The sequence below is a fragment of the Mercenaria mercenaria genome, chromosome 3 (genome assembly GCF_021730395.1).
Source record: "Mercenaria mercenaria strain notata chromosome 3, MADL_Memer_1, whole genome shotgun sequence".
Taxonomy (NCBI): Eukaryota; Metazoa; Mollusca; class Bivalvia; order Venerida; family Veneridae; genus Mercenaria; species Mercenaria mercenaria.
Window position 1 is genome coordinate 24445402 of NC_069363.1, and position 27498 is coordinate 24472899.

At 35.4% G+C, this 27498-nt stretch overlaps 1 protein-coding gene across 2 annotated transcripts; it reads left to right on the plus strand.

Moving 5' to 3' along the window:
• The first annotated feature begins 12328 nt into the window (after window positions 1-12328).
• Window positions 12329-23383, plus strand: LOC123525251 (placenta-specific gene 8 protein-like). 2 transcript variants are annotated; one of them, XM_045304143.2, is made up of 4 exons: window positions 12329-12432; window positions 16089-16507; window positions 22274-22413; window positions 22738-23383. In XM_045304143.2, exons 2-4 carry the CDS (start codon window positions 16117-16119, stop codon window positions 22828-22830), a joined length of 624 nt encoding a protein of 207 aa, XP_045160078.1. In that variant the 5' UTR covers window positions 12329-12432; window positions 16089-16116; the 3' UTR covers window positions 22831-23383. The 2 variants fall into 2 exon arrangements, with proteins under 2 accessions (XP_045160078.1, XP_045160077.1); XM_045304142.2 differs by lacking the exon at window positions 12329-12432 and adding an exon at window positions 12921-13062.
• The last annotated feature ends 4115 nt before the right edge of the window (window positions 23384-27498 follow it).

Consider the following 27498-nt stretch of genomic DNA (forward strand, 5'->3'; position numbering starts at 1 on the left):
AGGTTTGTACTGGAACAGAATCCAGGAACACTGGTTAGGTTAACTGCCCGCCGTTACATGACTGAAATACTGTTGAAAAACGGGGTTAAACCCAAAACAAACAAACAAACAGCTTTAAAAGTATCAATTACGTTCAGCAGAATAACTCAAACGTCCTGTACGTCGGAAGAAGGAAATTGAAAAAATACTCGAAGAATATAATGTTATAAAACCATTTCGGGAGCGGGTTCAAAATAACACATTTGAAAATAAACTGATAACAGAGGTAGAGCCATAGGCATTTCGAGTTTGCAGTGTTTATTTTGCGAATATTGCAAATATACATAGATAAGAAACTGCGTCAAAACTGTTTATGAATATAGATAATAATCAGAAATAATATGAAATAGACCTTGAGCTGACAATTGACCCTGCTTTCCCCCCACCCAGGGGGAATTTTCAACACTATGATTTTCTTAAATCTTATGGTAGTTGGCATTCACAGACAAAAATTTGCAAGTTTCCGTTGGGGCTTTAACGAGTTACGGAGATTTAAAATACGTTACCATGCAAATTTACATTTAATTTACCATTTATGTTAATTTAATATTATAAACATGCCAATTGTACAATTAATCGTAATAAACAAGACATTTACATATGTTTATGTATTTAAAATTGAGATTATCATATGTTCATATCATTTTAGGTGAACAGATATTATGTATTATCCGTAATTTACGTTACTTTTCTTGAAATTACTAGAACATAAAAATATATCGACAAACATGATGATTTTGAAGTTGAAAAATAATGATAATGACCAATACACAGTTCAAATAATTAAATTATATACAACAAAACTGCCCCCAGAGTTAACTTATTCAATACGTCACGTATAATACGTTACCTTTCCAAAATATGAGTATATGTGTTAAAGAAAAAAAATTTGGTATTACCTATATGGTTATGATGTTAAAAAATTATACAGTTGACTATAAATAAACATCAACAGACATTAACAACATTATCAAATAAATGTATATAGATTTTATAATTCATTAGACAATATTATTTAAATGTATATTAAGAATATATAGCTCTCAGTATGACTGCATATCATAATTATCATTAGTATAAATAAATAACATGAATTCCGCAGTGCGAAGCAATACTAGTCCTAAGGTATGACCTCTGACGAATAAGTGTGACCTTGAGCTTGAAGTGAAAATGGTATTCACTATACCAGGGTCGACACTCTTATTAGGGGCGGAAGAGGTTTCTAACGCTAAAAGGCAGATAGCCTATCATTTCGGTTGTTGATGATAACTACAGCTGCATTCAATAGAGTCTGGTCGAGAGGAGATACTCCTCGTTAACAATTGGTCCTCCTAGCCATGTGATGTCGATCCGCCTCGCTGATTTGCTGTTTCTCCTGTGACCTCTGATAGTGACCTTGGTAACCATTAACAGCATTCCCACTACACTCCCCAAGCCCTGTTCTATAAAGTGGGTTACATGAGCTTGGAAGGCCACAAATGGATTCCTTGCAGAATCAGACATAACAAGGATACCCTGCAGGATAATTAACATGGAGGTTTTGCCAATAACGATTATACATGTAATGTGAAGCAGACCACAAGTACTTCCTTCTTAAAAACAGACGAGATTCCCCAATGGACGGTTAATTACTAATGTGTACTAAGGGATACCCATTCTGACCTAGATTTCTAAAACACAGTCAAGATACCTAGCAAAACATACAAATCTGAGAAACTTGGGTTTTCTTGAAAGTTTGGCGGATGGATAGACATAGTTTCTGCATCTTTCACAAGGATAAACCTGGGATGCCCAGGAAGCTAGGAAGACTTCTAACAGATGGACACAGTTTCTGCGTCTATTGCCGGACTGGGCTTTGCCTCTGCTGACACATATCTAAAAGAGGATCCAAAGTAAATGATCCAAGACCCGGAGTCCCTTTCCTAAGGTTTCTAGCCCAAGGATCTCTATTGCTTAAATCAGACAGGTCCCGCGACAGGTCCCGAAATACCAATTCCCATCTGGAAGGGACTCATGTTTAAACCCAAGTACAAAGTAATTTATTTGGGTTTTACGGCACACCAACACAGTATAGGTTATATGGTGCCAAACAGGACTACAAAATTTTGTTCTACATCTCATTTACATCGAAATAAAAACATGAGGTATGGAATCAAAATTTGTATACCTGCTGGAATCACGGATTTACTGCAAAACCAATTGTTAAGACCCTATTAGTCGCCTCTTACGATCATGCAAGGGTAAGGCAGTGGTTCCAAGTACAAAGGATGTTGAGGATAAATAAAGGCTGCACAGCCATATCTACCATCAGTTTTAGAGATTGCAGTCTCACACTGGAGATAAGTTGATCTTGCCGCCACTTAACCAAATCAACACGTCCACTTACTGAGTAAGGGTTAGCAAGCCAACACCAGTGAGACTATGGCAACATGGTTTCTAGTGGCGGCAACCACCAGGCTTGTATGCACTCATGACCTAAACAAAACAATGATAGATTAACTGTTGGTACCTAACTTTATCAAAAGGCAACTGCCCAGTGTGAATGAATAGCAATACTCTAGCGAGCTTTTGATGTTGAATGGGGTTGCTAGTATGAGGTCCACAGACCTTTGGAAGGAAGTGGCCTCCGAACTTCACACAAGTGGCTTGACTTTTAGTACTATATTCCCCAATATTGTTATTTGTCTCAGACCTTAGATTCTCTAGAAACCAGCTGAGGTTCAAATGACTGGAAATCAAATAGGACCTCTGTCTGGCATAAACTTGTCAAGAGGTAACGGCCTTCACCCATAAAAGTTTGAAGTCCCATATTTGCCATCAAAAAAAGTTAATTTTGTAAGAACTTGCCTTCAGACTGGGCAATCTAATGTACCATTTTGCACTTTACTTTACCTACTAGAGTAACATTAATTTCATTTACAGAATATCCTATTTTGAGGAAGTTCCTATAATTGTCTTATTGAACTACCGTCAATATATACAGACAGTTACTGTATTCAAGAAAGTCACAGTATTCCAGTCATGACCGTTACTAGATACCGGCTCCATAGAAGTTATATATACATGGTATATCTACTTAAAGATACAGTTTCAGATTGACAACATGTTGAATGAAGTCTATGTTGATGAATGGATCTGCTGTACATTCAAAATGATCACAATTACAACATACAGCAGTTAATAAAATGCAACATTCGTGTGCATAAACATGCACAAGATTTCTAAATATCTTTATATGCCTATTTCAAATTTAGCATCATTATAGAGCACTGTTTCGGGCAATGTCTGTCTGTATATATTATAAGTATGTCACTATAATGTACTTAAATAGCTAAATATATATATATTAATTGTTTAAAAATGTTTAGGTGCATACTGTTCTCGTGAAGGTGTAATCATGAACCATGTAAATTAGGTTCTAGTTTCATAGTTTGATTGTTAAATGTATGTGTTTAGAACTAAAAGCAAAATATTTAAAACAAAATAAAAACATTGTAAGTTTGCTATTTATCAAAGATAAAGTATATGTTCACAATACAGAATACATGAAAATGTTAGCTTATATGTTAAATAAAGTAAATTGTAACGTAGATTATTTTTTAAATACATGAGTTTAAAGTTAAAATGCAAAGCTATGTTAAAACATATTTTAACTGAATTGTAAGCATGCTTTTTCTAAGTGCTATAGTATATTTAAGGTAACAGAACACAAGAGATATAGTTAGTGTGTTTGGTAACGTAAATTGTAACTTAATTTGGTATATTAATACATGTGTTTTAAGTTAACCTTCAGTTTTAAATGCAAAACTATACTGCTGAGAACAGAGTTATAATGTATTTCTTTTTCAAATGATTAAGTATCGGTTTTAAAGAAACTGAAGACATACAATATAATTTGTATGTTTGGTAACGTAAACTGTAATGTAGAATACAATGTAACACATCTTAAAAGTTAGAGGTTTGTTGATAAATAAGTATATAGTTGTTTTACATGTAACTAAAGAATGTCAATATAAAATTAATAGAACATTTTTATGAAAAACATGTTTGAGTTAGGTATAATTAAAAATAGCATATTTTGGAAGAATGACGTTACATTTTAAGAATCGCTAAAAGTATGCTTTCCCCTAACTTATACTAGCAATCTATATATCATTTATTTTTTGCTGAACTTTGAACTTTTTAATAGTAACTTCAGTTTTTAATTACCTGGTCATCTAAATTTGCAGCAAAAACTTTATGCCAAAAATGTTGGTTCTTTTTAGGGTAACGTATCTTTTTCCGATATTTTTCTTCTTTAACATCACATTTTAGACATTGAAATTTAATCAAATTGCAGCACCTAGTATACACCTTGAAATAAGATATGAAAACTTGAAATGATTTACTAACATAATGGTACCATTTGTCTATAAAAATTGATAAAAAATTTATTGGTTTTGAGGGTAACGTATTTTAAGGCGTTGTTACGGAGAAAAGCCCCACTCGCCAGTTGCAAACTTTATGCCAAAATGTTCACCACACATTTGAGTTTCAAAACATTATGGTCCACAAAATTCCTCCTGGGGTGGGGGGGTGGCAAACCACTTCTGGCTCATAGTCTAAAAGAAAATGAAACATTATTTTAATGTGTTTGATAGTATGGGTGAGAAGATGACAGGGGGGAACTTGAGTTATCTTTGCGCTGAAGATTACATTCAAATTATAAGATAACACGGTACACTTTATCCTGTCATGTAACTGAACAAATGTTTAAGGATGCTCGACTTTAATGGTAAAGGGTCTTGTCATTTCATATCAATGAATGATGCCAAAAGCCGAAGAAGTATACACGAAGCAGATGATCCAAAGTAGCAGTACATCCTCATAATTCTAATAAGCAGATATCTCTCAAAACTGTATATATATTTGCACATCTAAAGAAATTTTGATATGGCCTCTAAAACTTATAGAAGTTATCATGTTTTCATAAATATTACCAGTGAACTTCACCAGATGTATTACTTATCGTGTGCAAAAACGATTAACACTTTAATACAGTTATATAAAAAGACAGCACACACGTGTAACGGCTTTAAGGTAGCTTTAAAAGTTTAAGGTAATATCTTAAACAGCGTTTAAAACTCTCTTCATACACCTGGAAACTTTCCAAAGTTGCTTAGAACACCAGTGCTACACGTTTTTAAATTAGTCTTTACAATATCGGTGCACTGACGTTATGTAAGACCCCCACAATACACTCCGATACAGTATGATTAGTTTGACCTTAACATCTAAAGGTTTGAGCCTTAACTGTAGAACGTAAATATTATATGAGCGGAAGCACAAGTAGAAATAACGTACCTCGAATACAGTACAGGTCTGTAAGCCATAAGCTTTTAAAATTGTTACAATAATAATATTATCTGAAAAAAATGCCAACAAGTCTTGCTCCTGTGACAACGAGACACTAAAAATGTATGAGGTCTATAAATTCTTTTCTGTTGTTTATTCTCGGAGAAATGTTGCTGTCGGTCGCAACCGAACAATACAAAAGACTCATAGGAAATAATTTCAGTTATTGTAATTCTATTGCTTTTGTATTTTCTATAAACTGGCTCTACACAATTACACCGTATAGTAATGATTTATGTTGTTTAAGAAACCCCTGTATCATATCCACAGGATTTACCACGTACGTGTATCCCATGTCTCCATTTCAGAGGTGTACAATTACATATTCAGCATGATCTTACTTGGACTACCATGCAGAAAATTAATGTATGGCATGCATATCTGTCTGAAGCCCATGTAGAACACAGCAAAACGGTCCTATTCCAACTAATCTGTTTTTCAGTACATGCAATCAAAGGAGCCTAACAATACATCTTAAATTAATTTTCATATACTTTGACACTGTCATGTATACATGTAATAATCCTGAACGATTTTTATCAGGTGTTGCATTCAACATGTGCAAGTTATCTACGGTCTCCAGTCGATTACAAGTTATAAGATATACAAGTAATGAGATGCCCCACATGACAGCAACGAGACCCTCTTGAAAATGGTTAAAGACCCACCACAAATTAATTGTATTGTTTTATGTTTCCATGATGTAATATAACAAAAATGCATCAATAGATTGAGGAATACAAGTATCTATTTGCTATTTGACAGTGACACATATTAGGCCAAGACAACGAATTTAATGTCCTAACATTTTATTGAATGCACAATACTTGATGTATCTATTTTAAATTTAAGGTTTTGTTTATTTTTATTTCTAGAGAGTAAAATGGTTATTCTAACATGACCAGCAAATAACCTACATACATGTAGAGCAAAATCTATCTCGGGTTATTCTGCAATAAACCACTCGCGTGCAATGACGTCATTCGATCCAGGTGCGTAGCAGCGTCGTAAAAAGTAGTTACCATTTTTCTAACACTGTTGATAATAGTATGTTGTGTTAGAATCGAAATAACAAGTTCCCAATGGTGATTTATCGTAGAATAACCCGAGTTTTTCGTTCTTATGCGAAACAGTATATCACTCAGGCCTGCGGCCTTCGTGATATATTCTTACGCATAAGAACTCAAAACACGGGTTATTCTACGATAAACCACAATTGGGAACTTATTATTTCTTAATTCATCTATTCCTCTATGTTTTAAAACTATACTAAAAAGAAATTAACTGAATAAGTTTGTAGATGAAGTTGTGAAAAGACATAAATTCAGGAAGGGCCTAAATTGTCTGCCTGTCCTTTTGAAATATGGCTGTATTATACAAAGGGGTCCGACACGTGTTGGTGACCTTAATATGGCATAATAGATAGTCCCAAGCCACTGACGGGTGGGGGGGGAAACATGGGTCACTACATATAATATGTGACCAGGGAAATAGCTCTCTATATGCCCTTTAACTACCTTACTCTACAAAACGCCCAAATTTTTTAACACACTTCATAACATCCACTGTTTCTCTCTGTGAATTACAGGGCTATACATTGCCACCCATGAAAACACACCACTTTAATCCGTGCCTTAAACGATGTTTATTTTGTCAAGCTTTGTTTGTCACAATTACGAGTCAATTTCGATCCATTTACACGCCTTCGAACACACGGAATGAATCAGTAAAATTACGATTTAACGCAAATTGCCGGTAAAAAATTGCTACAGTCCGATAAATTAATATTTTTACTAACACCCTACACTAATGTTATATTTCTGTTTCACTTAACACAGACAATTATCTCACTGAAAGAGATTTCATTTCCTCTCATAGAACACAGTTCTTTCATTACTATACCCCTGTAGATAGTTTGATGAGAGCCTCCAAATCTTTTGCGACCCTTTTTCATCTGGGGAAACAAACACTTTACATGATCAACGAAGGATTTTTTACTTAAAACAGTTCCACATGATCCAGACTGCAAGCAGTAAAATGTGTAGAAATCATACAAATGGTTAAATTCAACTTCACCATTCTCTTCAACTGCCAGTCTGGAAAGAATCCTAAAATCAAAATGGAATTAAGATATAGTGTTACATCCTAGTTAGACATTTATTCTTTCTGAAGTTTTGTGATTACCTCCCTTCTATATTTGAAAGCTCTTAAAAGTGTTTATTTCTTACATTGTCATCATTGTTTTTTTATTTAAATTTTATATTTGAACCAAAAAGTAAGTTTTAAAAAAGTTTTCAGGAATTTATATATTTCAGATAGACAAAAGGGAGGTAATAACAATTTTATGAAGTTGTACTGCTAATGATTTTCAGCTAAATATACAACAATTACTGTAAATTTCTGATAAAGAACAATGTCAAAAAGTAAAAATTCCTTTAATTTTTTTTTTTTTTGTTTTACATTGGGACATTTGAAAAATTCAATTACTTCCATTTGAGTTTTATGGAAAAATTTTGCAGATGGAAACTAGATAAACTAACTTTCAGTTTGGCCTAAAATACAAATTCATTAAAACACAGTTATGAAAAAATTGCATCCATGAGCTGTTCATGTGTAAACCAGTGAATCCTGTGCTGAAACCATTTGAATTATGTTATATATAAATACAAACATCATTTTTTTTGCTTTCCAGTTTTGTAGTATATTTTCACCTGTATTGAGATACCACCTGTCAAAGACCAATTTATAATTAGTGTAGCCAATAAAGACATTTCAGTGATAACTTGTTGTTACAGTACCTTATTGTTAAATCTTTACAGTGTCCTTATTGAAGAGACATATCAAGAGGAAGATGATGAAGGAAGTGAAAACCTGGAAATGGACGATGAATTTGATAAAGTTTTAGAATCCATAGTAACTGGTGAAGGCAGAACTTGTGACTTTACAATTCCGGAGGGATTAATGGAAACCATCAAAAAAAATCTCATCATTGAAAAAGAACTAACTTCTTCTCACACTAAAATGAAAGAAATTGCCTCCAAGCTTGATGACACAAGGTTACAGTTGTTTGCGAAAAAGATCCTATTAAAAAGGAATGAATTTACAAAGTCTATTTGTGATACAGATGATCCAATTACCAAAGGAATCCCAGAAAGTAAATTGAATAAATTTTACCAACTTGTGCATGAGTATAACACTAGACCAGAGTACAAACTCAACTGTATTATATTATTTGAAACAGAAGATGATTTGTCAGACAAGCACCTGATTACATGTTACAAAGTTCTTGAGTCAATCAGGTTATTCTGCATAGAGAAAAAGTAGAACTGATTCAAAACGAGACCTCCAGAATTCAAAGAAGATTTGTTACAAGTTCATCAAAAGCAAAAATTCGCTATGTGGCTGGTTATTGTGTGTCAAAACTAAGACAGAAATATGTCAAAAAGCAGAAGTCAAATCTTTTTTCAAAATCAAAAGAGAGCCAAAATTCTTATGCTGAAGCCAAATGTAAAGTTAGTATTCTGAATTTATTGAGGGAGGAGGAACACTTCCTGAAAGAAACAACATGTGAACCTGAATCATTACTTGACATTGAAAACAGACAGGGTATCACACGTGGACTGACAAATGTTACAGACAGCATGTATTCTCTTTTTTTTAAGCCTGACTGAAATTGCATAAAATTTCTTAATACATGAAAACCTATTAGTCTATGGAAAAGAGATGTTCACCAAATGTATAGAAAATATCTAAAAAGATAAGAAGCTAACAGAAAACTTTTCAAATATTATTAAGAGCAAACTTTCATCAGAGCAAATTGAAGAATTTGATGAAATTGAAGAAAATACAGACATAGGCTTTCAAGAAAAACAAATTAACAGTATCTTTAGAGAATTAACTGAAAAATATGTCAGTGTACTGTTGGCGCAGTTTCGAAAAGACGTAAAATCTGCATGTAAAATTGAAAAGAAAGCAAAAAAAATTTCAGGTGATCTAAAGTCTGAGGAGGCCAGTCATGTTAGTATGCCTAAAAAATGCAAATCAGAATCAAGGACAGACACTGCCTCTGTAATACAGTCTGGATCCACAGAACCACAGGCTTCTACCTCTTCTCAGCCTGAACAACAGGCCTCTACCTCATCTCAGTCAGAACCACAGGCCTCTACTTCTCAACCCGAGACAGAGGCCTCCACCTCTTTTCAACCTGAGCTACAGGCCTCTAGCTCTCCTCAACCTGTGCTTGATGATGAAATGTGCAAAAATGCTTTTTAGACAAAGATGATGAATGGATTCAGTGTGATTCGTGCAATGGCTGGTTCCACTGTAAATGTGCTGGTTTGAAAAATGTTAGACAATGGAAAAAATACAACAAAGAAGGAGTAGAATGGTTGTGTCATGAATGTACATGATTTCTAAAAAAGCTCATAAAAATGTTCATTGGATCCATAATAGTCTCATTGATTTATTACCTTTGTTGTCATAAGTGTCACTTTCATAAATGTATAAATTAAGAGGCTGTGTGTATGGATCCTGTTAAAATCATGTTTGTCCTTAAATTTGTAGATGAAATTGAGTTTCTTTTGGTATAGATCTACATAAATAAAACTTAGTAAGTTTCAGCAAATTTTTGTTTACTTTTATTCTTTTTCATTTAGTATTTTATTTAATAAATTTACAGGTTTTGTCAAAGACAAGAGGAATACCCAACTCACAAGTCTCACTGATTTTGTACCTTGTATAATGTTAGAGGAATAATTCTGCTCTTACTGATTGAAATGTATGTCAAATCTACAGGAAGTCAACTTTAATCCTGTAAAGCACTGCTAAAAAAATTACATTTACACTACATTTGAGAAAACAGAAAAATACCTAACTCCAGTAGAGAAGAGAGCACTATCTTTTACGGTTTTGAATATTTTAAGTTTAAAATCCAATTACTTTCCTGTTATTTGTCAGCTGTACTATAAACAAAAAATCCAAGTAGATCTACTTGCCAGCAGCAAAATTATATTATTTTTTCATGAAGTTGTTCCAGAGAACTACAGATAATTTTGTGTGGCCGAAATGTCTAAAAGGCTCATTGATCTAAGGTGGCAGCAAATTCTACATTTGTATCGAAAACTACACATTATGCTCACATGTTCAGGCCTGGGTCCAGGGCTGGGCCAAGGGGAGCTTGTGCCCCGTCTTCCCCACTAGTTGGTCAGAAAGGATCTATACTCGTCAAAGATACACACCACCTTTCAGCACTCTATGCACCTCGGCGGTTACATCTACTTTCTTTCTAGACAGGTGCAAAACAGTCAAAAATTTCTGGATCCAGTCCTGCAGGTGCCCGGCACATGATCTGGTCTGGAAACATTATGCCCCCTCCCCTACTCTACAACCCTCCAAATACCCCTACTGCAATCCCCAATTAACAACTGAACATTAAATATCATCCAACTATCATGTTAAGCATTTTCACAATTTTTTTTTGTGATATAGATATATATTAGAGCCACGCCATGAGAAAACCAACATAGTGCGTTTGTGAACAGCATGGATCCAGACCAGCCTGTACATCCTCACAGTCAAGATCCATGCTGTTCGCAAATTGTTTCTCTAATTGCAATAGGCTTTGAAAGCGAACAACATGGATCCTGACCAGACTGTGTGCATGTTTGTTGCAAAAAGCCACGATGTTGGTTTTCTTGTGGTGCGGCTCATTTCATCTTTTTTCAAACAAACTTTATATATGTACAGTGATGACAGAAGTCTGCTTTCTTGGACTTCTAATGTGTTTTACAAACTGAACTGAAAGAGGTTTTCTGTTTAAATTTGGTGGGTATTGCATTGTAAACCAGTATTTTAGAAAAAGTTGTACCCACTAGTCTTCCCCACTAGTTGGTCAAAAAGGATCTATACTCATCAAAGATACACATCACCTTTCAGCACTCTATGCACCTCGGCGGTTACATCTACTTTCTTTCTAGACAGGTGCAAAACAGTCAAAATTTCTGGATCCAGTCCTGCAGGTGCCCGGCACATGATCTGGTCTGAAAACATTATGCCCCCTCCCCTACTCTACAACCCTCCAAATACCCCTACTGTAATCCCCAATTAACAACTGAACATTAAATATCATCCAACTATCATGTTCAAGCATTTTCACATTTTTTTTTCTTTTTTTGTGATATAGATATATATTAGAGCCACGCCATGAGAAAACCAACATAGTGCGTTTGTGAACAGCATGGATCCAGACCAGCCTGTACATCCTCACAGTCAAGATCCATACTGTTCGCAAATTGTTTCTCTAATTGCAACAGGCTTTGAAAGCGAACAACATGGATCCTGACCAGACTGTGTGCATGTTTGTTGCAAAAAGCCACGATGTTGGTTTTCTTGTGGTGTGGCTCATTTCATCTTTTTTCAAACAAACATTATATATCATGTACAGTGATGACAGAAGTCTGCTTTCTTGGACTTCTAATGTGTTTTACAAACTGAACTGAAAGAGGTTTTCTGTATAAATTTGGTGGGTATTGCATTGTAAACCAGTATTTTAGAAAAAGTTGTACAACACAGTTTCTTTAAATAGAATATGTCTACACACTCCATCGGTACGCAAATGTTTGGCATTTACAACTGAATTTCAAGGCAAATAACTGCATATAATTCTCAAGAAATGCATCGACAGGACCATGAAATATGGCTGAATTAAATAATAAATCATTCACTGTGCTTATCAGTTCACACTCATTGTAATTTTTAATTATTCGCAAAGATATTTCTAAAAAATCTCTTGCTTCAAATTTGGCGCAGTGCTGCAACCCGGCTTTATAGTTCATTACATGGCATGCGTTTAGGAATAGGAAACAACTTACCGTGAAGCGCTTAGCCAATCAAATCATTTGTTACATCACCCGTTCTGTCAAATGTTAGCGAAAATGTTTTGAAATATAATAAGAACTGATTTAGGTCTGTGTTAAGTGAAACAGAAATATAACATTAGCGGTGAGTGTTAGTAAAAATGTTAATTTATCGGACTGTAGCAATTTTTTACCGGCAATTTGCGTTAAATCGTAATTTTACTGATACATTCCGTGTGTACGAACGCGTGTAAATGGATCGAAATTGACTCGTAATTGTGACAAACATAGCTTAACAAAATAAACATCGTTTAAGGCACGGATTAAAGTGGTGTGTTTTCATGGACGGCAATGTATAGCCCTGTAATTCATAGAGAGAAACGGTGGATGTTATGAAGTGTGTTAAAAATTTTGGGCGTTTTGTAGAGTGAGGTAGTTAAAGGGCCTATAGAGAGCAATTTCCCTGGTCACATATTATATGTAGTGACCCATGTTTTTTTTCCCCAGTGGCTTGGGACTATCTATTATGCCATATTAAGGTCACCCACACGTGTCGGACCCCTTTGTATTATACCTGTTTTATACGAATGATTTTAATTACGTTTATGACTAGATAGTGGCGGGTCTTTAACCAAATAGATACTAAATGAGTCCGAACATGCAGTTTGCACTATGCAAACAAAATATTTCAGATGAATTGTAATATTTGTAATCAACACAAAACGTTAGCAGTCTTTGTGAACATTTGATCTGAACTTGGTCGTTGTAAGAGCAGGTAAGATTTTTTTTCTTATTCAATGTTTGTAATAAAATTAGATACACATATATTTCCAAAACTTTAAACAAAGTGTTCTTTTTATCGTGTCCAAGATATAATTAACTATTACAAACAACATTAGCCGAGCTACAGAGAAACATGTCAACCTACATTCTGACTTATTGCTTTCACAGTTACATGTCGACTAATTGCTAACACAGATACGTGCCTAGTTATCCAGAATTTTGTAACATGTTTCACTATCGCAAACAGAGCCACATGCTTATATGTCTAGTTATCTCTAACATACATGCCTACGTGTCTAGTTATCTCTAACATAGTTACATGCTTAACTATTGCTAAGACAGCTACGCACCAACGTGCCTACTTATCTCTAACATAATTACATGCTTAACTATCGCTAAGACAACTACGTGCCAACGTGTCTAGTTATCTCTAACATAGTTACATGTTAAGCTAAGACAACTACGTGCCAACGTGCCTACTTATCTCTAACATAGTTACATGCTTAACTATCACTAAGACAACTGCGTGCCAACGTGTCTAGGTATCTCTAACATAGTTACATGCTTAAATATCGCTAAGACAACTACGTGCCAACGTGCCTTCTTATCTCTAACATAGTTACATGCTTAACTATCGCTAAGACAGTTACGCGCCAACGTGCCTACTTATCTCTAACATAGTTACATGCTTAACTATCGCTAAGACAACTACGTGCCAACGTGCCTACTTATCTCTAACATAGTTACATGCTTAAATATCGCTAAGACAACTACCTACCAACGTGCCTAGTTATCTCTAACATAGTTACATGCTTAAATATCGCTAAGACAACTACGTGCCAACGTGCCTACTTATCTCTAACATAGTTACATGCTTAACTATCGCGAAGACAGCTACGTGCCAACGTGCCTACTTATCTCTAACATTGTTACATGCTTAACTATCACTAAGACAACTACGTGCCAACGTGTCTAGGTATCTCTAACATAGTTACATGCTTAAATATCGCTAAGACAACTACATGCCAACGTGCCTTCTTATCTCTAACATAGTTACATGCTTAACTATCGCTAAGACAGCTACGCGCCAACGTGCCTACTTATCTCTAACATAGTTACATGCTTAACTATCGCTAAGACAACTACGTGCCAACGTGCCTACTTATCTCTAACATAGTTACATGCTTAAATATCGCTAAGACAACTACCTACCAACGTGCCTAGTTATCTCTTACATAGTTACATGCTGAAATATCGCTAAGACAACTACGTGCCAACGTGCCTAGTTATCTCTAACATAGTTACATGCTTAAATATCGCTAAGACAACTACGTGCCAACGTGCCTACTTATCTCTAACATAGTTACATGCTTAACTACCGCGAAGACAGCTACGTGCCAACGGGCCTACTTATCTCTAACATAGTTACATGCTTAACTGTCGCTAAGACAACTACGTGCCAACGTGCCTACGTATCTCTAACATAGTTACAAGCTTAACTATCGCTAAGACAACTACATGCCAACGTGCCTAGTTATCTCTTACATAGTTACATGCTTAACTATCGCTAAGACAACTACGTGCCAACGTGCCTAGTTATCTCTAACATAGTTACATGCTTAAATATCGCTAAGACCACTACGTGCCAACGTTCCTACTTATCTCTTACATAGTTACATGCTGAACTATCGCTAAGACAGCTACGTTCAAAAGTGCCTACTTATCTCTTCCATAGTTACATGCTTAAATATCGCTAAGACAACTACGTGCCAACGTGCCTCCTTATCTCAAACATAGTTACATGCTTAACTATCGCTAAGACAACCACGTGATAACTATCAGAAAACATGTGGTTATATCCGCTCCCTTTGTGAACTACATGTTAGAATATGACGAAAAACTGGGTCATCAATTAACAGCAAACATAATAAACTTTCAGATACAATATTCAAAATGACATTAAATTAAGACAACACTGCACATGCTCTACCGGAACGCGCCAGAACGATATTTTCACATTTGGCGTTGTTTCCTTTCGTCCTTGTGGCGGGGGCGCCAGAACGACAGAACGCCAAGACGACGTTTTTTAGGGCGCCGTTTATAAGTGTCGTTCTGTCGCGTTGCATTCTTTGTTATATCGTTTAGGCGGGGGCGCCAGAACGAGGAACGAAACATCGCCAAAAGAGGGAAACGTCGTTCTGCAGTTATGGCGGGGGCGGCAGAACGACAGAACGAGACAACGCCAAAAGAGGAAAACGTCGTTCTTTCATTATGGCGGGGGCGCCAGAACGACAGAACGATACTGGCAGAAATCAGCCACCATAGCTACGTGCCTACGTCCCAAGTTATCTCTAGCATAGTTACATCCTTAACTATCGCTATCATACCGACTGGCGACTGGACTTTGTTATTTGTATAATATCACACATTCAAAATTAATCGGTGAGATTAGATATTCAAATATGTGATACCAATATTTGGAATGTGTGATATCAAGTATTCAAATACTTGACATATCAGTAAGTGTTATTGAACAGTAAAGTTGTACCCCATAATTACTTGTCAATATTCAAAATTTCTTCATTATACAGAACCTAACGTGTACCGTTCTATTCAAATTCTGCCGTTGAAATAAGCATTTTCTCTTCACTTGAACAGGTTGAATGCATTATTTACATGAGCATTGTCTGGAATCAATATCCTTCTGAGACTCCAAACTTAATGCTCGACTGGTAACTTGTGAGATCTTACATCGATCGACTCGTGAGATCTAAAATTGCTCGACACATAACATGTGCGATCTAATATTGATCGACACATAACTCGTGAGATCTTACGTCGCTCAATATGTAATTTGTGATATTTAACATAGCTCAACTCGTATTTCGTGAGATCTTGCATTGCTCAACTCGTGCGCCGTGAGATCTTACATCGTTGGACTTTAGTTGGTAGTATATTATATCGCTTGACCCATATCTAGTGAGATATTACATCAAATATATATATATTGGTTTTCAGGAGTAACCGCCCTTGAATATATTTCAAAATGAGTGATCCGCTGCCAGACTATTATGAAAAAGGCAGACCTCATCCTCATAGACAAAGAGGTTCGCAGCCACATCCGTATGGACAAAGAGGTCCACAGCCACAGTCGTATGGACAAAGAGGTCCGCAGCCACAACCGCACGGACAAGGAGGTCCACAACCATATGAACATATGGCTCTCAGCCAACCATATGATCCAGGTCAAATGAATCCCCAGCAACAATACGGCCAACATCCGCAACCAATGATGATGCATCCACAACATCACACATCCACTACCGTGATCGTCCAGCAACCGACTGCCGTTCAGAACAATCGTATCCTTGGCCCTAAAGACGGACATAGAGAATGGAGCAGCGGACTTTTCTCTTGTTGTGATGATGTTGGAAAATGTAGGTACAAGCTTCAAAAAGGATAAATATATAGAGACATAAGTGCGTGTTTACTGTCCATATCTTGTGTTAGTTGTGCACTTGCTGCTACTATCCTCCAGTGTGTACCATGTTTAGTCTAATGTGCTCTGGCTGACACTGTTTATGATTGCATGCCTAAAATTTGTATTATTGTCTATCTATCTGGGAAGTACGTAAAGAATAGTAGGTTACTGTCTTTGTGAAGTCGAAAAAAAAGTGTATGAACTTCGGGGAATAAACTTTTCGGGAAAAAGACGGATAAACTGATGGTCAGAAAAACAGTAACCTAATATTCTTTTGTTCTGCAGCCAATAACATCTGTCAAAAACATATTTTTACTTTTAAAAAAATGCTTTCTGATACAACAATAATCAATTCAGATTTTTACAGATTTGTAAATACCTACGCCTTTGCTTGATTCAGAAACAAGATCCAACTCAGCCTTTTCAAAGCCGTAACTGTGCTCTTCCGTATTCAAGTAGAATGAAATTCAGTAGAATAATTTCTAATTTTATGGTGGCAATAATAAAATGTTTGAACTTCGAACTCTTGACCCACAGTAACTTGAAAAAAAGTCCGTCTGTTTTACTGACTGCATATAAACCTAAAGTTTTTGCGCAAGCAGATATCGGTCTGATATATGCATTACGGTAGGATAAAAGATTATTCTGGTAAAAAATCACCTTCAGCTGCACGTGCATATTATTATCATCATAATTTGACGTCATATTAGGACGTATAACGTGAATGGTTTCAATTTACAATATCCATGTAAGTAATGCAATAATATTAACGGCAATCAAGAAAAGTGATCTTATCTTGGCAGAACCACCGACCGCCGGACGTCAGCTAGATTACTCGCAGAAAAAAACAAGACTTCTTCTTTCCAGATTTTATTTACTTCACAACAGCGGGTGTTAAGTGCTGTGTGGCGGCCGTAAAAAGTCGCCCCGACTTCATCTCAGTGTTGTTATATTTTCTGGTCCTTCGGGATCATTGATTTCAACTCATTTAGATTTGAAGATTGAATACTGCTTAAGCCGGTGCTAGGGGGCGTTGACAGTGTTGCATTTTCTATTACTGCTCATGAACAGACTCAATCAAACCGAATCTGCAATTTTCACTGTTTGCATTGTTTTCGTTGCTTCCGATGGATCTACTTTCCAGATTTTATTCGAACCCAAATCGGTAAGGGGCAATTGATTCAAAATCTGCGACATAAACTACTCGTTCATGAAAGACCCACAACAATCTAAATTCGAATGAAAAATCAGTTATTTCGGGTCATATTCATCAGATTTTCAAAAACAACATAATTTTCAACTTCTACAGTACAGCCCAGGCATTAAAATCAACGCACTTCAATAAGTTACGGTTATTAATAATATCAAAATTTAGGAGTATTGTCTTTAAATACTGAAAAGTTGTTTCCATTTTATCCACATAAAATGAAGAACCTACTGCTGGACATAATAAATTTTTGTTCAATCGTGGAAGGTTCCACCATTTTATTGAAATTCCATATAGAACATCGTCACGTTTTACATCATTAGATATATGTTCTCGTACGTAAACTATAGTATCTCCAAGGAACTCCTAAACTGAACGCCAATTTTTATCAGACGCTAAAAGATAACTTCATACTGCTCTTTTAATATAACAACTTGCGAATAAAATTTGATTTTGACTGTCTTGGATCTTGGAGTAATGTGCAATTAGAGCGCTGACTGCTTATAATGTACGTTTGGCATACTTTCAGGTATGTGGACAATGTGCCATTAGAACTGCGTCCTAGCTTTTAATGTTTGTTTGGCACACTTTCATGTATGTGGACCAGCTTTTTCCTAGCTTATTATGTACGTTGGCCGTTGGCATACTTTCGGGAAGGTGGACAATGTGCAATTAGAGCTGAGTGCTAGCTGATAATGTATGTTGGCATACATTCAGGTATTTGGACAATGTGCTATTAGAGCTTAGTCCTAGCTTATAAAGTATGTTGGCATACTGCACGTATGCGAATAATCAGCTATTAGAGCGGAGTCCTAGCCTAGTATTACGTTGGCATAATTTCAGGTATGTGGACAATTTGCTATTAAAGCTGAGTCTTAGCTTATAATGAACGTTGGCATACATTCAGGTATGTTGACAATGTGCCATTTGACCTGAGTCCTAGCTAATAAATGTACGTTTGGCTTACTTTCAGGCATATGGACAATGTGCTATTAGAGCTGAGTCCTAGCTTAAAATGCACGTTCGTTTAGATTCATGTATGTAGACGCTGATTCTAGGCTTATAATGTACGTTGGCATACTTTTATGTATGTGGACAATGTGCCATTAGAACTGCGTCCTAGCTTAAAATGTATTTTTGGCATACTTTTAGGTATGTGGAAAACGTGCCATGAGAGCCCTGAGTCCTAGCTTACAATGTACGTTTGTCATACTTTAAGGTATGTGGAAAATGTGCAATAAGAACCCTGAGTCCCCAGGTTATAATGTACTTTTGGCACACTTTCATGTATGTGGACAATGTGCCATGACACCTGAGTCCTAGCTTATAATGTTCGTTTCGCATACTTTCAGGAAGTGGACAATGTGCTATTAGAGCTGAGTCCTAGCTTATAATGTACGTTGGCCGTTGGCATACTTTCAGGAATGTGGACAATATGCATTTAGAGCTGAGTGCTAGCTGATAATGTATGTTGGCATACATTCAGGTATGTGGACAATGTGCTATTAGAGCTTAGTCCTAGCTTATAAAGTATGTTGGCATACTGCACGTATGCGAATAATCTGCTATAATAGCGGAGCCCTAGCCTAGTATTACGTTGGCATAATTTAAGGTATGTGGACAATTTGCTATTGAAGCTGAGTCCTAGCTTATAATGAACGTTGGCATACATTCAGGTATGTTGACAATGTGCCATTCGACCTGAGTCTTAGCTAATATATGTACGTTTGGCTTACTTTCAGGTATATAGACAGTGTGCTATTAGAGCTGAGTCCTAGCTTAAAATGCACGTTCGTATAGATTCATGTATGCAGACGCTGATTCTAGGCTTATAATGTACGTTGGCATACTTTTATGTATGCGGACAATGTGCCATTAGAACTGCGTCCTAGCTTAAAATGTACGTTTGGCATACTTTCAGGTATGTGGAAAACGTGCCATGAGAGCCTGAGTCCTAGCTTACAATGTACGTTTGTCATATTCTGTTAAGATGAGTGGAAATGATGTGCAATAAGAACCCTGAGTCCCCAGGTTATAATGTACTTTTGGCACACTTTCATGTATGTGGACAATGTGCCATGACACCTGAGTCCTAGCTTATAATGTTCGTTTCGCATACTTTCAGGAAGTGGACAATGTGCTATTAGAGCTGAGTCCTAGCTTAAAAATTACGTTTGGCATACTTTCAGGTATGTGGAAAACGTGCCATGAGAGCCCTGAGTCCTAGCTTACAATGTACGCTTGTCATACTTTAAGGTATGTGAAAAATGTGCAATAAGAAGCCTGAGTCCCCAGGTTATAATGTACTTTTGGCACACTTTCATGTATGTGGACAATGTGCCATGACACCTGAGTCCTAGCTTATAATGTTCGTTTCGCATACTTTCAGGAATGTGGACAATGTGCTATTAGAGCTGAGTCCTAGCTTATAATGTACGTTGGCCGTTGGCATACTTTCAGGAATGTGAACAATGTGCTATTAGAGAATAATCCTAGCTTATAATGTACGTTGGCCGTTGACATACTTTCAGGACTTAGGACAATATGCAATTAGAGTTGAGTGCTAGCTTATAATGTATGTTGGCATACATTCAAGTATGTGGACAATGTGCTATTAGAGTCATAGCTTATAATGTATGTTGGCATACTGCAGGTATGCGAACAATCTGATACTAGGGCTGAGTCCAAGCCTAGTATGTACGTTGGCATACTTTCAGGTATGTGGACATTTTGCAATTAATGCTGAGTCCTAGCTCATAATGAACATTGGCAAACATTCAGATATGTTGACAATGTGCTTTTAGACCTGAGTGAGTCCTAGCTAATAATGCACGTTCGCATACATTCATTTATGTAGAGGATGACTCTAGGCTTATAATGTACGTTGGCATACTTTCATGCATGTGGACAATGTGCCATTAGAACTGCATCCTAGCTAATAATATACGTTTGCCATACTTTCAGGTATATGGACAATGTGTTATTAAAGTTCAGTTCTAGCTTATAATGCACGTTGGCATGTATTCATGTATGTGGACGCTGATTCTAGTTTAATAATGTACGTTGGAATACTTTCAGGTATGTGGACAACGAGCTATTAGAGCTGTGAACAGCTTATAATGTACGTTGGCATACATTTATATATGTGGACGCTGAGTCCTAGCTTACAATGTAATTTGGCATACTTTCAGGTATATACATAAAGTGCTTTTAGAGCTTATAAAGTACGTTTGCATACTTTCAGGTATGTGGACAACGTGCTATTCGAGCTGTTACTTAGCTTATAATATACGTTGGCATACTTTCAGGTCTGTGGACAATGTGCTATTAGTGCTAAGTCCCAGCTTATAATGTACGTTGGCGTGCTTTCAGATATGTGGACAAGGTGTTACTAGATCTGACTCCTTCCTGATAATGTACGTTTTGCATAATTTCAGGTATTAGGACAAAGTGTTATTAGAGCTGAGTCATAGCTTATAATGTACGTTGGCATACATTCATGTATGTGGACGCTGATTCTGGATTATAATATACGTTGGCACACTTTCAGGTATATGGACGCTCTGCTATTACAGATGAGTCCTACGTTATTATGTACATTGGCATGCTTTCAGATAAGTGGACAATGTGCTATTAGAGCTGTGACCTAGCTTATAATGTACGTTGGGATACTTTCAGATATGTGGACAACGAGCTATTAGAACTGTAAACAGCTTGTACGTTGACATACATTTATGTATGTGGACGCTTATACTGTACGTTGGCGTACTTTCATGTATGTGGATGCTGAGTCCTAGCTAATAATGTACTTGGCATACTTTCATGTATATGGATGCTGAGACCTAGCTAATAATGTACGTTGGCATACTTTCATGTATGTGTTAGTTTGCTATTAGAGCTGAGTCCTAGTTTATAATGTACGTTGGTATGCTATCAGGTAAGTGTACAATGTGCAATTAGAGTTGTGTCTTGGCTTATTATGTACGTTGGCACTTTTTCATGTATGTGGACAATGTGCTATTAGAGCTGAATTGTCATATTTTTATGTTTTTGGACACTGTGCTGTGTCATAGCTTATAATGTACGTTGGTGTACATCCATGTATTTGGACGCTGAGTCCTAGCTTATAATGTACGTTGGCATACTTTCATGTATGTGTTAATTTGCTATTAGAGCTGAGTCCTAGTTGATAATGTACGTTTGCATACTTTCACGTGTGTGGACAATGTGCTATTAGAACTGAGTCCTAGCTTATAATGTACGTTGGCATACTTTCATGTATGTGGAGAAGGTGCTGGTCGAGTTGCTGGTATTTTAGTTTGACATACCTACAGGGATGTGGGTAATATCCTGTCAGGTATTCTAGATGAATAATCTTTCGGGTATATGGTTAATGCACTTTCTCTTATATTCACTTTGACATACTTTCAGGAATGCGGGCTATTTCATAAACATACTATTCAATTTACTGTCAGAGATACGTTCTACTTTATATTCACTTTGACACATTTTCAGGTATTTGGGCATGGTACTGCACGAGTTGTGTACTGGCTGATATCTCTGCTAGACTTGGAGAATGTTCTTGTGTGACATGCTGTGTTCCCGGGGGACTTGCTACTATCCGTACACGTGTTCGAACTCTTGGTGGTATCAGGGTTTGTAGAACTTTATCTTTATGAAGTCGCAACTCTAGGTTATTGAGAAACGCAGTAGCTAACGAAATGCAGTCGGGTTCATCTCGATTATTCTGACCATATTCAATTGTCATAGATCATATCTAATTTACCATTTTTCCAAAAGCACTCTGTGAAATTTACCGAAACTATGTACGTATAATTGAAGAAAAAATCTTTGTTTATAAGTAATATACCATTCATTGTGCATCTCCTTGAAAAACTTAAACCAGTCTAATGATAAAGGACTGTTAATTTTGAAATACGAGTTGCTTGAAAGTGATGCTTAGACGATTTTTTTTTCAGGGATCAATCTGCAAAGATTATTTGGCTACAGAATGCTGTTACTTTTGTGCCATTTGCCAGCTACAGCGAGAACTAGAATATATGGGACTCTAACCTGTATATAATACCTACATCGAGAACTTGAATACATGGGGCATGCATATTCATTATATACGTATATTAAATTTTGTCAAAAATGCAGCTTGTATTTCACAAGTTAATGTGAACAGGCAGACAAAACATTTCGAATTATATCTATTGTATTGTATGTTGCGGACTACTTTCATTTAATATACATGACACACTTCTAAATAGCCGCTCATAAAAACTTCTGTCATTTTTATTCTAACATCGATAAAGATTTAATATTTTGATCGGAAACAAAACAACAAACATAAAGGTGGAGGTATATATCAAAAGGGTCATTACAACATTAGCTAGATCTGTAGATCTGGGATTTATATTCGGCTCCCGTGGATTTTGCAAGAACTGATCACATTCGGTGCTTTGGCGCCTAGTGAGATCCGACATTGCGAAATCGACTCGAGCCGAATACGGCACACCAGATCGAGCTACTATTATAATAACTGTATCGTATTTTACTAATACAGCGAGAACGGACTTTAATTTGTATTTAAGAAATAAAAATAAATGTATAAAACTTTAACCTGTACTTGACAGATAAATATATAGTCGGTTACTTGTTGCCTTTTAGTGGTGATACATTATATCATAATCAACCCACTGTTTCCAGTATTAAGTGTCTCCAGAAAAAATATACAGCAGAACCGTGTTTTAATATATCGAAAAATTACGAAGTGGTTAGTCGCCTGCAGAATTATTACGCGCGGCATATACTGATTCGGAGTGTTCAGATAAGTTGAAACACGGACCTAGCTGTTATATGTTTTTTATGATTCTAATATGTCTTTAATGTAACCAATTGCTGAATTAGTGAAACATATTTCATGGCTCATTTATGGTGCAAAATATAATTGGCCGACGTGAAACGCAAAACCATGTTTAAAAGTGTTAAAGTTAGAGGTAGTCTAGTGAATTATCCTGCACGTTAATAATCATTCATAAGCGTAACAGAGTCAGTTCAATAAAACATTTCTATTCTGAAACGTCTCTTATATAAATGATAGATCAAATCTGTAGCACTTTTTCTAGCCTTTTTATAGCACCAAAGAATATGTTGACATCAATATTGCTTTTCCGTATGTTTTAGTTTCCATATTGGAATAAAAAAAATAAGATAAGATAAGATAAAATAAGATAAGATTGATTTTGAGTCGGGAAGACAATTACATTTAACATAAGCTCTTATGAGCTTTTTAGCCGACTATATAACATACGTATGCTAACAAAAATAAATAGGCTACAAATAAGAAAGGATAAGTTACAGACATAAAATATATGAGAAACATGCTAATCCTACCAACTTGGTTTAAAACCGCTTAAATGAAAAAAATGCTACAAGCTGACCAGGAATATAAGGCAAAGGTGCCATATTAAACTATCTTTAAAAATCAGAATAATACTCAAATCAGATTTGAAATGACCTGATTAGCATCTTTTTTAAAGAGTACTGTAATAATCATTCAAATGAAAGGCAAATAAGAGATTACAGATTTATATATTACGATTAGAAATATTTACGTTAAAAAAATTTTAGACATACAAACACACTCATATAAATTGATAAGACTTAACTACAGAAAAGGTATGGTCACTCAGTTACTTTAAGCAATTGATTGTTACTTAATGTGTCTTATCTTCTTTCCCGAAATTGTACCATGCTATATGTAAACCATTTTTTCCAATGTACACACAACAATCACCATGTCATGTGAATCTGTATAAATGTATCGCATTGTATACTCATATAACTGTAATGGTTTTGAGTTAATAAAGGTATGTTCTGTTCTGTTCTGTAGAATAAGGGTACTTCACATTGCGGCTAGTAGTACACTGTAACATGTTAGACTGGTTTTATCAAAGGTATATATAATCAAAATAATCATTTAGTTAGATTTAACATGAATTAAAGCAAGGTATAACATCTAATGCAAATGAGAGCAGGAGTTAATTTGACTCAAAAATTAAGCTAAAGCAAATTCTGAAAGACAAAAGACTACATAAAACAAAAGCAAAAGCAGTAAGCAGATTTACAAAAGCAAATCAATATAAATGCTTATATATAAAGCATCTGAACAAAAAAGAATGACAATGAAACAAAAGCAAACTTAAGCTTGAGAATACAATATGCAAAAAGCATACACATAACTATATGCTGTGCTTGTGTTATGAAATCCCCCAGGAACAGGAGGAACATTTACAAACTGAGACATTCCATGACTGTATAAGATTTTTAAACTGCCTAAAGTTAGTACAGGATCTATAATCACATGGGAAAGAGTTCCATAACACAATGTGACTCTTAAAATTTAGTTTATAGTCAATATCTATACCTAGGAGCTTAGCAGTTTCTTAACAGGTTATATTGCTAGTGCCAGTCTGGAAAACAGGATTTTTAAGAAAGGATTTCTTGCCAACTGCTATAACTTGAAATTTGTATGGATTAGTCTGCATTTTGTTCACTCTAAACCAGTCAATGAGGACACTACTTTCATTTTGTAAGACTTGAATAACTTCACTGTAATTTGGGGATTGGAATGACACAGTGCTGTTGTCAGCATAATTATAGAGAGTGTTGTTATGAATAAAATAAAAAATATCATTTATAAAAACATTAAATAGAAGGGGACCAAGGATGGAGCCTTGTGGTACCCTTTACTTATACTTGCCCATGAACTAACAATATTTCCAACTTTAATTTGCTATATACGATTTGAAAAGTAAGACTGAAGAAGGTTCGAGGCGGACTCCGATAATTCATATTCAGTCAATTTTGATAATAAAATTTCGTTGGGCAGACAATCGAAAGCTTTTGAAAGATCCATTAAAATTACTGCAACGTATTCATTATTATCTAGAGTCTGCCTCCAATCCTCCAGCAGTCTTAGAAGAGTTGTTTGACAACCATAACCTTTTCTGAAAGCACACAAGAAATTGTCAAAAATATGTTCAAAATGGAGAGTGAGTTGTTCAGATAATATTTTTTCAAATAAGTAAAATACTTACTGGTCTATTGTTGGTTTTCGGTAGAGATCATTTTCTTAAATAAAGGAGTGACCTGAGCCTGTTTTAATTTGTCTGGGAAGGAACTAGTAGATATGGAAAAATTTACCAAATTTGTGATAGGTTCAACAAGAGCTTCTTTGCTAAATTTAAACAAAATTACTGAAATTTTTTCAGCTCCAGTAGCTTTTATATTGTTCAATTTGTCTATAATTTTGGCAACTTTGGTTTGACTGGTATGCTCAAAATAAAAGCTATCTGGTTTAGATTTTCTTTCTTTGATTTTGTTTAAACTTGGATGTTTTTTCGGGTCAAATACATAATTCTTACCAATATCACTTCAGAAACATTTGTGAAAAAAATCATTAAAAATTTCTGAAACTTCCAAATTATCTGAAACAATTTTTTCATTTTCGGCTTTTCAGACAAGCATTTTTTGGACATACATGGTTTGATTGTGCTCCAGAAATCAGCAGACTTGCTACCACTTGTACATCTATCTTGAAAATATTTATTAACAGATTATCTTTTTAAGTTTGTTTACAAGGTTCCTACATTTCCTCTACTTTTCCCAATTTCTGGAAGTTCTACATTTTAAATACTTATTATAATACATTTTTATCATAAATAGCTTTCCTAAGTTCTCTATTCATATATGGTAATTGATTTGATTTACGGTACATCTGTTTGGTAGGGGCATGCTTATCAATAACTTCAGTAACTCTAGATTCAAAATCATTATATACAGTATTCATATTATCATTAGATTCCAGTAAATACGATGGTTCTAGTACAATAATAGTTGAAAGGTCATTGTTGAAAGATTCAATATCAAAATTTCTAAAACTTCTATACTGAATTTTCTGTTTCTGTTTTTTTTTTCAGTAGAATTATTAATGACTGTATAAACAATATTGTGACAATCACTAAGTATTCATACAAAGTTTTTTCTTGTTAGTGATGATAACACCAAGTAACGATGGAATACAATTTTTCAAAAAGCATGTAGCTGATGTAATCAGGTTGCAAAGATCAAAGAGTTCAATACAATCTACTAAATGTTTTGCTTTAACACTATGTAAAAGATCATAGTTTAAATCTCCAATCAGCATAAAATGATCAAATCTGGATAAAATACTGTCTACTTTAGGCACTAGGATATCAAAGAACAGCTTGTCTTTAAAGTTTGGTGGTCTGTAAACACATGTTATAATCCATTTAGTTTGGTTTAAAAAATTTCTAACTGTTCTATTTCTAAGAATGATATGGTATATCTGATAACAAAATTAAATGTACGAAGCAACACTTAACCGTACGCATAGATTATATTTTTCAGACATAGCGTCCCTTCTATTAGATATAGAAGATCTAAAATTCTTAATTATTTAACTTTTCCAACAAATATTTTTACGGTACGAAGTTATGATTCGTAAAATCTAATGTAAGATTAAATCATGATAACAAATTGACTGTTTATCATGCTAGATGAAAAATATCTTTCACTTTTGCACACATACAAAGTATGTACTTCGACCTAGCACTCCCTGGTTTACAGCCGATCGTTCTATCGTTTGGCGGAGAGACAGCTTACGAGACTGCGAACAACGAGATAGCAACATAATATCGTTCTGTCCTTGT

Coding starts and splice junctions, on each gene's coding strand:
- LOC123525251 (XM_045304143.2), top strand. CDS start 16,117: ATGAGTGATCCGCTGCCAGACTATTATGAAAAAGGCAGACCTCATCCT. Junction 16,508..22,273: donor TTGTGATGATGTTGGAAAAT/GTAGGTACAAGC, acceptor ACACATTTTCAG/GTATTTGGGCATGGTACTGC. Junction 22,414..22,737: donor GAACTCTTGGTGGTATCAGG/GTTTGTAGAACT, acceptor TTTTTTTTTCAG/GGATCAATCTGCAAAGATTA.